The sequence below is a fragment of the Capra hircus genome, chromosome 8 (assembly GCF_001704415.2).
Source record: "Capra hircus breed San Clemente chromosome 8, ASM170441v1, whole genome shotgun sequence".
NCBI lineage: Eukaryota > Metazoa > Chordata > Mammalia > Artiodactyla > Bovidae > Capra > Capra hircus.
Window position 1 is genome coordinate 53,479,531 of NC_030815.1, and position 16,874 is coordinate 53,496,404.

Below are 16,874 nucleotides of genomic sequence, written 5' to 3' on the forward strand. Positions count from 1 at the left end.
AGCAGGTAAACGGAGAAATATAGTCTTTACCTCCATGTCATGTGTCAAGAGATTACCTTATTACAAAAGAAGGAAAGGTATTTAAGAGACTGATAGCAGTCTTTGCTACAAATATGCCACTTTCTAAGCTAAAAAAATTTTTTTAAACACTCAAGAATATTCACTTTTGTGCATAAGAAAATGTGAAAACTTAGAAAACAAATAAGACACATGCAATACATCACTGATTCCAGAACATCAGCCCACATTCCAATGTCAGTATGTAATAAAGTTTTCATTAGTCCAAAAGGGAAAGATTAATATGAACAAATATGAATTTGTTATAAATGTATATTTATCCAATTTAAAGAATCCTCTGTTAAGAATAAGCCCTTCCCACTATTTGAAGGTGAAATATTCTTTCTTTTAAGCAATAATATTGATACTAAATGGCAGTACATTTGTTCATTCAGCAAATGTTTCTGGACCATCCAAGCACTATACAAGATCTTCAGGATTCACTGGTTCTAATAGTATCTATGCTCAACAAATATAGACTCTAGAGGGGGAGACAGAGAGTAAATAAAACATCAGAAATAGAGTTTTAAGCCACGATGACAACTATATTTAAAAAGAAATGTAGACTATACCTATGGCTGATTCCTGTTGACGTATGGCAGAGACCAACACTATTGTGGAGCAGTTACCTTCAATTAAAAAAAAAATTAAGAAAAAAATGTACAATGGGCTATGGGAGAATATTCTGGGGGGACTTATTTTGGATCAGGGAGTCAGCGAAGGCTTCCAGGAGGAAGGGATGTTTAAGATGCATCCTGAAATGAGTTGCTAGAAGGCTGTTAAGGACACACGTTGGAAGCAGACAATTGCTGTGTGCAGACAAATAAAAAGGAAGCATGTGGCCCATGAAAGGTCCTGAAAGGAGGCTCTATGGACAGAAGTGAGTGACTGAAGGGAATAACGGCAGAGAGGCGGCAGGGGCTGGATAGAGGGCCTCACGGGCCATGCACAGATTTTATATTTGCATCCGAAGGCAAAGGGAAGACACAGAAAGGTTTTGAGCAGGAAAGTTCAGTTCAGTCCAGTCACTCAGTTGTGTCCGACTCTGCAACCCCATGGACTGCAGCACGCCAGGCCTCCCTGTCCATCACCAACTCCTGGAGTTCACCCAGACTCACGTCCATTGAGTCGGTGATGCCATCCATCCATCTCATCCTCTGTCGCCCCCTTCTCCTCCTGCCCTCAATCTTTCCCAGCATCAGGGTCTTTTCAAATGAGTCAGCTCTTCTCATCAGGTGGCCAAAGTATTAGAATTTTAGCTTCAACATCAGTCCTTCCAATGAACACCCAGGACTGATTTCCTTTAGGATGGACTGGTTGGATCTCCTTGCAGTCCAAGGGACTCTCAAGAGTCTTCTCCAACATCACAGTTCAAAAGCATCAATTCTTCCAATTCACGTTTAAAAAGTCACTCTGGCTGCAACGTGGAGAGTGAACTCAGGGCCAAAAAGCAGTAGATGATGAAGTAATCCAGACAAGAGCTGGGGCAAATAGGACGGCAAAAAGTGCACACAGAGAGCTGTGGCCTCCTGAAGTAGATTTTGGTGAGATGTTGGCTCTAGGAAACAGAAACAGGACTGTGACTAACAACCAGAACTCTGGAGTCAGACTGTCTGGCTTCAAACCCTGGCTCGAAGCTAGCTGGTGAACCTGGTTTTGGAGCCTCAGTCTCCTCATCTGTATAATGGGGTGGACAAGAGTTAACTGTACCTACAAGCACAGCAAGAAATCAATGAGACTGTTCAAGTGCCTAGAATGGTGACTGGATGTATAAATGTTTTATTATCATTATTTTATTTGTAGTGTTATGTGTAGTAGAAGATCAGGAGACACAGAACTGACTTATAGACATGGTTAGGAGGGACAAACTGTGAGAGTAGAATTGACATATATACACTACCATGTATAAGACAGACAGTTACTGAGAACCTGCTGTATAGCACTGAAAGCTCAGCTTGGTGCTCTGTGATGACTTAGACGGGTAGGGTGGGGTTGGAAGGGAGGTTCAAGAGGGAGGGGATATATGTATACATACAGGTAATTCACTCCATTGTACAGCAGAAACTAACAACACTGTAAAGCAATTATATTCCAATCACAAAAGGCAAAAAAAGGAAAGACCAACAAAGACTCCCTGGATTCTGGTTTGAGCACCGGGTTGTCAGGGGTACCATCTGTTGGTAGAAATGCATCAATCAGGGAGAGAAAAAGAGAAGACCCTTCAATTTGGTTCAACGTGTTCTATTTTGGATATGTTAAGAAAGGAGATGGGAAATATGTCTAATATCACCTTTTAAGCTGCTTTTTAGATGAATATACTAGAATATTTTTAACATTCTCACTTGGTAAATTGTTTAAATGTTTAAATAACATTTCATTTGATAAATCCTTTAAATACTCCAGTTTGATTCCTGGGTTGGGAAGAGCCCCTGGAGAAGGGAACAGCTACCCTTCCAGTATTCCAGCCTGGAGAATTACAGGGACTGTATAGTCCAAGGAGTTGCAAAGAGTTTGACACGACTGAGTGACTTTCACCCTTCAAGGCCCAAACCAGGCCAGTCTTCCTTCCATGAATGTTTCTGTGACACCCCGAACAACAGAGACCTCCAGCTCCTGTAAGGAATTCACACTACTCATCTGGTATTTCATGGAAACCACTAGAGGGAGGGGGAGAGGGGGAGGGGGAGAGGGGGAGGGGGAGGGGGAGGGAGACGTATTTACTCAACCTCTGTTTTAGCTAGGCTCTGTGCTCAGCTTTGTGGGTTCAGTGGTGAACAAAGCCACCATGGATTTCAAGGTCTCATGTAAAGCTCTTCCTGGACTCCACCAACCACCTAGATGTGTTCCATCCACACTGGAGCAAACAGCAGCATACATTAGTGCTCTCACATGTGGTTGCTCTTACTTGTTTCTTGCTCTTTATATTCATAACCGTCCCACCAACCCAGGAAGCAACCCTTTTCAGCGTTTCACAGAATAAGATTACTTGAATTCAGTGGGCTGATGGAAATAAAACAGAGGCATATTTTCCAATCTAATTTCAGCACTTAAACTAGTTTTATGAAATTGAATTATTTGTCAATAATTGGAACAGTTTTGCTTTATTTTAAATTTGTACTATTAGAGGGGAAAATAAATGAAACATCCTTATATTCTTGATTCTGAGATTTACTGCCACACAAATTAACATTTTTAAGGTCAAGAGACCTTTGTATTGATGTGTACAATGTAGTAAATGAAAATCTGCTTTCAAATCAATGGCACGTCTTAGAACAGATGTTACCTTAGAAATGAAGTTCAACATGAAGACTCATGAGTAACTAGAACTGGCTGGCAACTAAGAGACTGGCTTCCTCACTGTGGCTTACTGTCAAATAGCTGCTGCTAAGTCGCTTCAGTCGTGTCCGACCCTGTGCGACCCCAGAGATGGCAGCCCACCAGGCTCCGCCATCCCTGGGATTCTCCAGGCAAGAACACTGGAGTGGGTTGCCATTTCCTTCTCCAATGCATAAGAGTGAAAAGTGAAAGAAGTCACTTAGTCATGTCCGACTCTTTGCAACCCCATGGACTGCAGCCTACCAGGCTCCTCCGTCCATGGAATTTTTCAAGCAAGAGTACTGAAGTGGGGTGCCATTGCCTTCTCCAGTCAAATAGCTATTGATCACCAAACCCTGTGAAATCTGCTGAGCCTAGTCACTCCTCTGGTCTTTTTCTATCCCATCCTTAAAAGTCTGCACTCTTGTTTCTCAAACTCTGTGGTAAGGGACCAGTTTTTAAATTTTTCCCATTCAGTTGCAGACTATTACATCAATGAAATATAATAAAAATACCCCCCAATGCTACATCACTGTTAAATTGCTATAAAAGTTTCTAGATGCTTATTCTTGATTTCTGTATTTGTCTTACAGGACCCATGACTGCTTTTTGAGTGGCACTGACTTAGACAACCAGGATTTAGACTACGAGGAACATTAGATGATGATTCTATAAATGATTTATCACCTTCATTTATCTGATTTTGTTTAGGAATACAATTAGCTTGTATTTTCCACTTATATAGTAGCTAAGCAACAGAAAAACATTCTGGAGATGAGTTACACAAAACGTCAAAATGAAGGTGTCATTCATGGCAGGTTCGAGAAAGCAGTGGCATAGTTCCTCTTTGGGTCTTGGACAACTAACTGACCATACAAAAGATACCTTTCAGACAAAATAATAGAAGATAAATGTTCTCTTTTTCTCTCATTTACGACCAAGTACAAAATACCAGAATATATCAGTTACTTGGGGGGAAAAAAAAACAAAAAACTTGTCAACCAGGAAGATACAGCTAATGTTCCATTTTCCTCTATCCATATCAGTGTCCAGCTCTTTGTGACCCTGTGGACTGTAGCCTACCAGGCTCCTCTGTCCATGGGATTTTCCAGGCAAGGGTACTGGAGTGGGTTGCCATTCCCTTCTCCATGGGATCTTCCCAGCCAAGGGATCAAACCCAGGTCTCCCGTATTCCAGGCACTTTACCATCTGAACCACCAGGGAAGCCCCCAATGTTCCATAGAGGTTGAATTTTCAAAGAGCAAACTGATATTTGGTGGCTTGTACTAAAATAGGCTTTCCCTGCACCACTTAGTCCATAATAGAAAGATAATTAGTTAATGATAATAGGCCATAAAACCATTACAACTTTAGGAGTTCTACATCAAAGTTCAAGGGCTCACGCAAATCCACACACTGTTGCTTTTGTAAGGACTCTTGCCGAGGTAAGATGTAGGTACATGCGTGCCTGCTTCTCCTCTTTGCCCAGCAACCTGACACCTGGGGACAAAGACTAAACAATTCCTACAGGTTACCCAGTTCACATTCTGAAGACCCTTCATCAAGTTGGTGAGACAGACTACTTTAACATCAAAAAATAGAGCATCCTCTAGGCAGGTTGATCCCAGAGGCCTCCCAGATGTCCACTGAAAGAGAAGGTACCTGCTTTAGAGCCCAGAGTGGCAATCAGAGGCTGGTCCATCCTGAGGTCCAGGCCAAGGTTATAAGACACGTTCTCCAACTTATGTGCATCAGGATCACCAGGAGATCCTATTAACATACAGCTTGCTGGCCCTACTCTAGAATTTGTTTCAGAAGGCCATGCTGAGGACTGAGAGTTTACATTTCCAACAAGTTCCCAGAGGTGCTGATACTGCTGATCCTGGGAGCACACTTTGAAAACCACTGGTATAAACCATCTGATGCCAGAATTGGAAAGACCTCAGAGAGTCCCTTGGACAGCAAGGAGATCAAACCAGTCAATTCTAAAGGAAATCTACCATGAATATTCATTGGAAGGACTGATGCTGAAGCTAAAGTACTTTGGCGACCTGATGCGAACAGCCAACTCATTAGAAATTTCTAATGAGCTGGGAAAGATTGAAGGCAGGAGGAGAAGGGAATGACAGAGGATGAGATGGTTGGATGGCATCACCGACTCAATGGATATGCGTTTGAGCAAACTCCGAGAGATGCGGAAGGACATGGAAGCCTGGTGTGTTGCAGTCCATGGGGTCACAAAGAGTCAGACACGACTGAGCAACTAACTGAACAACAACGATAGAGGTCACCTGATCCCAAACTTTCATTTTACAGGTGAGGATCCTGGGGTTCAAAAGGGAATGTCTTGCTCATGGTCATATGTTTACTACTCAGAGGCTACCTCCATCAAAACAACAACCCCTCAGGTTTCCAGAGCCCTAACATGCTGCTTACTTCACGATGCTACGTTATGACTGCATGGCAGGTCCATGCTCTCTGAGAAGGGACACCAGTGGGGATTTCATGTCAGACTGTCCTATCTGCATGCCCTTCTGGAAAAAACACTCTGCTTCTATCAGTGACCTTGTAACTGAGCCCAGTTACACAGTTGTAACTGAGCCCCGACAGAGGGTTGGCAGGACAATGGGGACTATTTACTGATTAGATTTCATTGTTTATTTTTATTATTTTGTACTTTTTTACTTCACTGCACAGCATGTAGGAGCTTCGTTCCCTGACAAAGGATTGAAACTGCAACCCCTGCATTAGAAGCATGGTCTTAATCCCTAGATTACCTAGATTTTAAACTCACAAAGGCTGGCTCCAGAGAGCATGTTCTCACCACTACCCCATCCTACCTCTACCCAAGCTCCCTGTGCATATGTGTGCATGCTAAGTCGCTTCTCCCTGTGTGACTCCATGGATTGTAGCCCACCTGGCTCCTCTGTCCATGGGATTCTTCAGGAAAAAATACTGGAGATGGTTGCCATGCTCTCCTCCAGGGGATCTTCCTGAACCAGGGATCGAATCCGTGGGCAAGATCAGATGGCCTGAGGTTTTGCAAAGTGACAGAAAGTTGCAAGAGATGATCACAGATGATTTGCTGCACTCATGTGGAGGCCCATTCTGCTGTAAGAGCCAGCATCCAGGGCACCCAGGGCAGCGTCAGTGACTCTCAGCTCTCTGGGTGGTAAGTTTCCGGCTGTGCTTTTGGCAGCCTGGTCTGATTCCAGTGTCAAGACTCCCTTGGATCCTGCCCTTTCACTTAGCCTGCTTTTCAATTCCCATCAATTTTACGAGCTTCCTGTTTCCCCTCCAATAAATTATTCTTAAGTGAAATTATTCTTCTGCAACCAGGAACCTTAGCCAACATGATAAGTCACTAATTTACCCATTAGCAGAGAACCAACTATGGTAATGAAAGTTGGGGTTCCACACAGAGTCCTTCAGAGCACTAGCCCTCCTCTAGCATGCTGGGATTTCGGCTGGTGCGCTTCTAATTCCTTAAACTGTCTGCAGCAGCGGCAGCTGCTGGCCTTATAGGACACCCAGCTTCAGGCCATGTGCTTTCAGATGAAGCTGTGTCTGTGCTATGGATCTCCCAGACTAAACTGATTGATTCAGGTTCACACCCTCACTCACATGGGGCCGCAGGCTCAACGACAGGGACAAGAAAGGCCCAGAGGGTTCTAGAGCTTGGAAGGGAACTGAGCCAAGTCACGTTAGTGATTGGGCCCTGGGAATGCCGTGGCATCTGCTTTCCTGGTTTTTTCTATTTGATTCATTTCATTAGATGCCCTGGTAAGAATCCTTCCAATAAAGTCCTCTTTTTGTGTGAATTTCAATCTGTCTTTAGTAACACAATAGCTTTGCTGTAAGAATCCTTCCAATCAAGTCCTCTTTTTGTGTGAATTTCAATCTGTCTTAAGTAACACAATAGCTTTGCTACACTGACTTGCTGTACACTCCTCTCTGTCGTCTCAGTCCAGCCACCTCCCTCCCTGCCACCCTACACAAGGGAGCTCTTACAAGGAAACTTTTCTCTTGTGATTCAGGTATCATAGAAAAAGAGAAAACAAAAGGCAATACAGACCAGAAGTTTTTTAAAAATGGAAAAAAAAAAAAAACACCCTTTGAGGACTAAGACTTTTTTACATTGTTTTTCATCTAACTTTACTGTTAGATTTTTCCCTTTCATACCTACTCATAGCATTACAACCTTAAAACTTTCATCTTCTAACTCAGAGCTTTAAAAATGTGGTTTTTCAGATACTTCCATACTGGCGACTGATTTGAATTAGGGGGGTTGATATCTTTGTTTCAAGTGTTTAATTATCTTCAGAAAAAAAAAAAAAATGTATAGTCTTCCACTGAAAATGATCAAGGCCCAGCAGTGAAATGACTGATTTCCAGACTGAGAAGAGGGGTACAAGATGAACCTGGAGCATGTAGTTATGCCAGAAAGTAAGGAAATGCTCCAAAAACTGATGGAGGTGTGATAAGGGAACTAGTGTGCAAATTGGGTACAATTTGAGTACCAAAATGATTCAGTAATGAAATAAAAACCACTGGTATAACTCTCTCTCTCTCTCACACACACACACACACACACACACACACAATCCTAGCTATATGTGAGTTTATATAGATAATAAATAAACCAAAAAAGGGGCAGAGGAAGGCTCTTACAGCAGAATGTCTGGTGCCAACTGATCACTGGAGAGAAGCTGGAGCTGGAAAATAAGTTTCTAGCCATTAAACCTAAATAGACTTGCAGCCCAGGAACATGACAAATAGCTCTGAAATGGAATTTTGTTATAACCAATGCAACAAAACTTTAGGGGACTCAGACTTTTCAACTGATTAGTGTAAGAATAGTAAGAGATTTAAAAGTCAGCTTAAGGCTCAGAAAATAATAAGGGGAACTCCAAGCAAAACATTTTTGTTAAAATACAACCACGACAACTTAGACAAACTGCTAGCAACCTACAACTGGTCAACTAAAATGAAAATAACACCTCACCGGTGGCTAAAAATGTTACAAAATGGAGTGATGCTAGTTGACACTTACTAGCTAACAGAGCCAAGTTAGTCTGCAGTTAAGAAAGGGTAGAACCAGAGTTTGAATTCAGGCAGTCAGAGCTAAGAACCTACATGTTTAATCCCTATACCAGCATAAGTTAAATACCAATTCCCCAGTATACATTCCAATTCCAACATGAGGTCTGCATCCAAAATCAAGACATCAGAGTTGCTAGAGACATTCAAACTGATTAACAAGCAGCACTTTTCCAAGCCTCATTTGATACCAAAAATTAATGAAAATAACACTTCTCCCCATTTCATTGCTATTGTCCAGACACTTTCTTCCTACACTGAGTGATGTTCATCAAGGTTCTTATCAGAACTCTTTTGCACCACGTTTATCTGAGGAACTGATGAGGAATTTCTTTCTACTAATTTTAGCCATCTCCTTTATTTCTCCCCTATCTCCTTCCACAAGAAAGTACCACGCTGACACCTTGCAAATAGCAGCCCCAAATGGACAGCAAGTTTTATCTTTCCCTGCGGACACTGACCATGCTTTTATTAAGCACAAGCAGGATATGGCCCCACTGAACATACTTTGGGAATGTCCTTAAATCACTTTGCTGCAACAGCATGCTTCCTTGTCAAAGAGCTGGCGGCCTTTTGGCTCATTCCACCCTCCACATGGGATCCTCAACTTCTATTTGCAAAACAGTTTTCACCTGAGGTACTCAGGCAGCGGCTCATCTAATGCACCCATTATAGCAGTTCAGGTGATTTTTATTTTCATTCAAACTGCATGACTTTAGACAAAAAAGGATTCAATTTCTGTGTTTTTGGCATCATGGCCTCCTTCTCTTCTGTCTTAAGAAATGCAAGTATGCCCTGCTCCCTTACAGAGCAAACTAAATCAGAGGTTTCAAAGTCCATCCTTAGGGTTTTGGATAGTTCCATGTGGTATAGCAACTTTGTAACAAGTTCTGGATAATTAGCACTGAGATGGTGTGTTAGTCACAGCTGAGGATGATTAACAAGGGGTTCCTGGGAGGTCAGACAGTGCTGAAAGGGGCAATAAGAGGGTTGGGGCAATAAGAGGGTTAGGGCAAGGGCCTGGTGGGTACAAAAACAGATTCTAGTCACCTGGATTAAGTATGACTTCCAGGGAAAACATACCTATAAACATCCCTACCCTAGTTTGATTGTAAGTGAATGCAAGCATTTTACCCCTGAACAGTCTTATCACCAATACATGTAATATGGTCAGCTTTCTGCTTAATTTTCATTTGTCAAGCTCCTGGTATATTTCAGGCACTGAATTTTACACACTGACACAGATCATAAAGTGTTTCACAAGGAAAGAGGACTCAGTCTGTCCTTAAAAAGAAAAAGTATGCAGTTAAAGGGCTTCCCAGGTGGCTCAGTGGTTAAGAATCTGCCTGCAATGCAGGAGACACAAGTTCAATCCCTTGGTTGGAAAGATACCCTGGAGAAGGAAATGGCAACCCATTCCAGTATTCTTACCTGAGAAATTCCATGGACAGAGTCTGGTGGCCTACAGTCCAAGAAGTAGGAAAGACTGGGGCTAAACAATAACAACAATGCAGCTAAAGCCAGGCCCGCCCCTAATCTTCATGGAGCCTCGGACAGGAGGACACTGGGGGCCCACATAATTACTTTTCAGTGCTATCCACCAACAGACGGTCACACAATCCTCCTTCCTTGGCAAACGTAGCTTTATAACAACCTGGAAGGCCAAGTACGATTCGAATTCTCAGACCCCTCAGAGTTCTGGGTCAGGCATGAAAGGGCAGCCCAGGCCAGTGAACAGAATCCTTTCCCTTCCCCACCTAGGCTCCATCTCCTCCCAGAGTGGCCTCTTAGGCCCACCTGCAGACCTGAGCCCACACTTCCAGCACAGCTGCCTGGTTAGGCACTCTTCAGGGGTGGGGCCTGCCCCACCCCAACGTGCACAGAGCAAGCTTGGGCCTTTGGGCAGGGAATTCAGTGAGGGTCTGGGGTGCGATGGGCAGTGTGGACTCTGGGTGGGCACCCCCATCCACCTGCAGACAGACTCCTCTTCCAGTGAGGAGGGGCACAGCCTGAGGAAGACCAGACACCCCACCCCCACCCCGGAAACCCAAAGAATAATTACACAGGGGTTCCCTTGTCCAGGTCTGAAGACAATACTGAAGAAAAACTTTCTCTCTTTTTTTCTAACTAGATGCACTTTCCTTTCCTTGAAAAGATTAAAAATTCTGATATAAGCAAGGATTCCTGTCCAGAACAGATGAAAGAAAAAACTTGAAATATTTGCAGCTATCTAGAAAAATCTGACAGCTGCTACTCTGATATGAAAAGAAGGAAAAGGTAAATATTCCTTAACAGCAAACAGGGTTCTAGAAAGTCACAAGAAAAGGAATCCTGCCCTAAGGCATACACTGGGCAAACTTTTAACATTCTCTTTCCGTTTTTTGAAAGTGAGTGTCCTACCTAGATCTGTGCAGACGCCCAAAGAAGAACTAGCCAGAGCAGCTGGGCAACCTCAGTCCCAACCCTAGGAACGAACACACGGTGAGCTGAGCTGAGCAAGGGAGGTTTGGGCCTTTAGACAAACAGGCCTGCCCAAAGGGAGCTCAGGGAGGCAGGCGGAGGCCGTCACAGCGGGGAGAGAGGTTAAGGCTTGGGCTGCAACCCCACGACAGACCCGGTATCTGCTTTGCCTTTTCTCAGTCAGGGCAAGTTCGTCAATTTTGCGTCCTATTTTTAATTCTCTAAAATGAGAATATCACTTGTCCGCATCACTGGGCGGCAATGCGCAGTTCCACACTTCGTTAGCGCTCAGTCAACCTACTTAGACTCGAGCGTGCAGGGGCCAGGATGAACCCAAAATGTAGATTAAACAGCTCACCTCCACCAACACCCAACATCCAAGATACGTCCTGCAGAGGCGGTGCGCGCTGGGGACGGAGGGGTGAGGTGGATGAGGCTTCAGGGAGAGAAGCAAACAACGGAGAAAGCAGAGGTCAAATGTTACCTCTCAGCTCTGTTTGGGGTCAGGAAGGGGGTGCCTTCCAATGTCGCCCAGCTGGAGGTGCAAAGGACTGCCGCCTAAGGGCCCAACTTGCTGTCATCCGCTAGCGCCTGGGAGGAGGAGGAAGCCGCGCAGCAGCATACCGCGCGGCTCCAGGTCCTCCAGCCAGGGATCCGGGCGAGGGAAGCGGCCGGGAGCGAAATGCCCGGAGCTCAGGGGTGGGAGACGCTCACTCACCCAGCAGCAGCAACTTGAGCTCGCGGCGCGCGTCCTTTTTGTCCCGGCGAAGCTGCCGCTCGATCTCGGCGCTGATGCGCTGCGACTCCTTCTCCTCCGCTGACAGGCAGCAGCAGCCGGCCATGGTACGCGCAGCCCCCGACAGGCCACGAAGTCTCGAGCGCCCGGACGCTCCGCCGGCCGATCCGCGACGGCACCGGAGTTCGGAGGGAAAAGACCAGGGTCGACTCGAGTTTCGGAGTAAGAGGCCGGGACCGCCTGGGTTCAATCCCCCCTGGAAAGGAGTCTCTGGGGCAGGAGCGAATCCGGAGCTCTGGGAACGCTCAAGTGCACCGCAGATCCCCACTCACCCAGCCCCCACGCCGGGGTAGGTGGAAGGCGAGCCGAGGGAGAGAGTGTTGCCGGCCCCCGAAAACCAGCACGCCCCTTGGCACAGGAGCTCGACAGCCTGGGAGCGCAGACCGCTCGCGAAAAGTTGGGGCGTCGGGGAGCGGGATCTCCTGGACTCGGGGATGTCCCAGGCAGGCGGCAGGCAGGCAAGGCGTGGGTTGGAGGCAGAGGTCCCAGCTGGCCCTCTCCTGCAAAGTTCTGAAAACCTCAGCAGTGACCGCAGCCTAAGACAGGCTGGAAAATTTCCCGGAGGCGCTTGTGGCTCGTAGTGGCCGAAGGAGGCGGAGCCTCTCGAACCCGCAGCTCTGGCGTCGGCTGGAGCTGGCCTTCGCTGCTCGCCAAGTCGATGGCGCCCGGGGGCAAGAGGGGGGAGTAGGGAGCTGGGGAGCGGAGCCCGGGCGTCTCGAGTCTCGGGGAGCAGCCCCCACACCCTTTGGACGTGGTGTCCCGGCGCGGGGAAGGCCGAGGCTGCGGTAACCAGCCTGCCCTGATCTCCAGGCTCCGCTCACCTGTCCGGATCCAGGTTCCGACAGGTGAGTGAGGATTGCCAACTTCCAGCCTCAACTCCTCCCAGCTGCAAAAGGAGCCGAGCGCGCCAGGGGCGAGGTTGAGTTCCGCCCAGTTGAAACTGAGACTTTCACAACCAGCCCCAGCACCACGCACCCCGCGGTTTCCTAGACGGGATCTCTAGGCTTCCTGGACGCCCCAGCCTAGCGCGGGCTCGGCCAGAACCCTGTGTGAGCCTTGGCTGGGCCTGAGCCGGCTGGCTCTGCTCTCAGAGAAGCTGCTGCCCGCGGGTTCTGTTCAATAGAAGTGGGAAAGCGGGGGTAAATATCCTCCCGGCCCCTTCCTAATGCCGCCGGGGATGGGGGAATGGAAAACGGCTGGCTGCTTTGCATTTTATGATGGGAAAGTCTCCTTCTTTGGAGAGAGGGCTGAACCCGTTTGCAGCAAGTTCCCTGCCCCAGCCCTGAAGCCTGACGGTCGCCTGACTCCTGGAACGTCGGGATCACATTTGAGCTGCACTAGCTAAGCTAAATCACTTCAGTCGTGTCCGACTCTGTGCGACCCCATAGACGGCAGCCCACCAGGCTCCCCCGTCCCTGGGATTCTCAAAACCTTAAACATTAAAAGGCATCTCTTTGTACCCAAGTGGAATGATAGAATGCGTATTACAACTGATTTTTGTCTTTTGTGTACATTTTGAAGCAGAAGGCAAAAAGGTTGACGGGGAAAGCAGAAAAGGGAAGGTGGGAGGAGGGGAGCCTATTGTCCATAGCAATGACATTTTTTTCCCCCTTCTCTTCAAGTCAGCATGTGCCATGTAAACACTTTTTGGAGTTAGGCAATTAGTTAATGCTTCCTCTATTAAGAGCAAGCCTGAGCACCTTTCCTAGGAGTAGCATAAAGTGAAAGTCGCTCAGTTGTGTCCGACTCTTCGCGACCCCAGAATTCTCCAGGGCAGAATACTGGAGTGAGTAGCTCTTCCCTTATTTCAGGGGATCTTCCCAAGCCGGGGATCGAACTCAGGTCTCCTGCATTGCAAGGGGATTCTTTACCAGCTGAGCCCCAAGGGAAACTCAGTCAGTTCAAACTAAGGAACATATTGAGTGGAGAGAGTGGTATATGTCATTATATAAAGAACTTGACATTAGGATACTATCTGGCTGCAAAGGTCTTATTATTTACAGTTTAGGGAATGTAGAGGAATCAGGCATTTAAAATGGGTGTGCCTACATTATTTTTTTTTAATATTTATTTATTAGGCTACGTTGGGTCTTAGTTGCTGCAGGCAGGATCTTTGCATTGTGGGGAATCTTTCCTTTCCTGCACAGACTTTGTAGTTGTGACCTGCGGGCAAATGTGCATACATTCTTAAATGCATAACTATTTTAGTTACCTTGCAGGCATAAATTGACAGTAATAGTGACCCCTACAGGAAAGCTGCTAGACATTTCTTACTTGATCATTATCCATTTATTCATACATTTCTCTCTTAGCTCTTACAGATGCATTTACAATTTAAGGGTAAGACCCCTTAGCTTCTCAAATGAATAATGGCATCATAATTATTAGTGTTTTTTTCAATGATGAAAATTAGGGAAATTTTGAACTCCCAAGTTAACGGGAATAACTGATCTGTTAGATCTAAAGTTGCTAAGATTTCAAGAAAGACATGAAGCTTATTGCTTATGGCAAATCTGCAAAACTTTCCTGAGCTAACCAACTTGGCAGTGTTTATCAGAAGGCTTAGCTTGTCTATCACCTGTAACCAAACTAGTAATTCCCCCCTTAAGAAATAATAAGACAAGCCAAAGGTTTTATTTCTAATAACAACAATAACGCAAAAACAATCTAAATGCCCAACAAGGGTGAGAATAGGTCAATAAATTATAGTACATTCATACAATGAGATATATTGGTTCAGTTCAGTTCAGTCACTCAGTCGTGTCCTACTCTCTGCGACCACATGAACTGCAGCATGCCAGGCTTCCCTGTCCATCACTAACTCCCGGAGCTTGCTCATACTTATACCCACCGAGTTGATGATACCATCCAACCATCCCATCCTCTGTTGTCCCCTTCTCCTCCTGCCTTCAATCTTTCCCAGGATCAGGGTCTTTTCCAAGGAGTCAGTCCTTCGCATCAGGTGGCCAAAATATTGGAATTTCAGCATCAGTCCTTCTAGTGAATATTCAGGACTGATTTCCTTTAGGATGGACTGGTTGGATCTCCCTGAAGTCCAAGGGACTCTCAAGAATCTTCTCCAACACCACAGTTAAAAGCATTAATTCTTCGGTGCTCAGCTTTCTTTATAGTCCAACTTTCACATCCATACATGACTACTAGAAAAACCATAGCTCTGACTAGATGGACTTTTGTCAGCAAAGTAATGTCTTTGCTTTTTAATATGCTGTCTAGGGTTGGTCATAGCTTTTCTTCCAAGGAGCAAGCATCTTTTAATTTCATGGCTGCAGTCACCACCATCTGCAATGATTTTGAAGTTCAAGAAAATAGTTTCACTGTTTCCATTGTTTCCCTGTCTATTTGCTATGAAGTGATGCGAACAGACGCCATGATCTTAGTTTTCTGAATGTTGAGTTTTAAGCCAGCTTTTCCACCCTCCTCTTTCACTTTTATCAGGAGGCTCCTGAGTTCCTCTTTGCTTCCTGCCATAAGGGTTTTGTCATCTGCATATCTAAGGTTATTGATATTTCTCCCAGCAATCTTGATTCCAGCTTGAGCTTCATCCAGCCTGGCATTTCACTCTGCATATAAGTTAAATAAGCAGGGTGACAGACAGTATACAGCCTTAATGTACTCCTTTCCCAACTTGGAACCAGTCTGTTGTTCCATGTCCGGTTCTAACTGTTGCTCCTTGACCTGCATACAGGTTTCTCAGGAGGCAGGTAAGGTGGTCTGGTATTCTCATCTCTTTAAGAATTTTCCACATTTTCTTGTGATCCACACTAGTCATTAAATATGTGAATATGTAACAAATATGTGAATAAAAATGATTTAGTGGGAAGACTATAAAATATGTTGAATGTAAAAGTATAATACAAATTTTATTATGGGAACACACATATGCATCTTTAAGGGACTCAAAGAACGTACACCAAGGAGTTAAGCTGCTCTGAGTCATAGCTTTTTGGTTGATTTTAATTCTCTGACATAAAATTATTTGGGGCAGCTTGCATAGAGTAATCTAGGCCCTAATTTCCTCAGCTGTAAAAATGAAAGGGGATGAACCAGAATAAACTCACAGAAATCTCCTGGCTCTAACATCAATTATTTCTTTGAAGATTTTCACTTATAAGGTAGTATAAAAACAATCATAAACCAAAAACTATTGACCAGTGATAACTAGAGAAGACTGTAAAACTAGTATATCACAAGTCAATTATTTTTATACTTTTGTGTTTTTTATTCACATCTCTTGTTTTCCTTTAAGATCTAGGGAAGGGATGGGAATAATTTTTAATTTACTGCTTCATTTGCAACATTGTTACTGAAATTCAGCTTATTGTACATCAATGAGGGATTAAATTGCAGAAATAGAGGTTTGGGTGAAGCAGAAAGAAATAGCTTTATTGCTTTGCTGTGGCAACTGGGCGCCACAGCAGGCTCATGCCTCAAGACTGTGTGTCTGGCCTCTGGAGGGGGTACTAAGGAGTCTTCCTGTGTGTAAGGAGCAGGACGTGATCAGCTCGTAGGCATTCTTCTGATTAGTTGGTAGTGAGATAACTAGGAGTCAGCATCATCAACCTTCTGGTTCCAACTGGTTTGGAGTCTAAGTGCAACACACAGTTAACTTTTTCCACCTGGTAGGGGTTTCAGTATCTGCCAAGCAGTTCAAAGGACGTGGTTCTGAATATTATCTGTAGCCCTTGAGGAAGAATTAAAGAACCTCGACTTTGTTTAATAGCTAAAGTACTATTTTGTCTTTGCTTGACTGTTTTCCTCCTTTCTCCATTTTCTCACTTCTTGATTAAATATACTCCTTGACTAAAGTTTTTCTACAGATAAAAGGCAAACAGAGGACAAAGATGGAGGTCTTTTCTGGGAAGGCTTCCTGGGGTCCTGCTCAGTTACAACATCTTTACAAGAATGGGATTTTTGAAAAGAGGTCCCAGTAAAAAAAGAATATTTGTTTTCTTAGGTTATTCCCAAGGTGCTGCAATCCCATTTCATTCCTATAAAGATCAGAGCACAGCTTGAACAGGACTTTTCTGGTATCTGCCAAGTGCTGGGCTGCAAAGGTAAATTAATTGCCTGAATGTCCACTGAGCCCATGTCAAGGCTATTACCACGCTCTGAAAATTTAGACAGA

The 16,874-nt window shown here is 44.8% G+C and overlaps 1 protein-coding gene across 2 annotated transcripts in view; it reads right to left on the minus strand.

Annotated features, from left to right (window-relative positions):
- The window catches only part of GNA14 (G protein subunit alpha 14), a 197,815-nt gene extending 184,769 nt beyond the window's left edge, over positions 1-13,046 (minus strand). Inside the window, exon 1 of one of the 2 annotated variants that reach the window (XM_005683799.3) lies at positions 11,651-13,046. In XM_005683799.3, the coding sequence (XP_005683856.1) occupies positions 11,651-11,774 (124 nt within the window). In that variant the 5' untranslated portion in view covers positions 11,775-13,046. The other variant, XM_018052092.1, reaches the window with a different exon arrangement.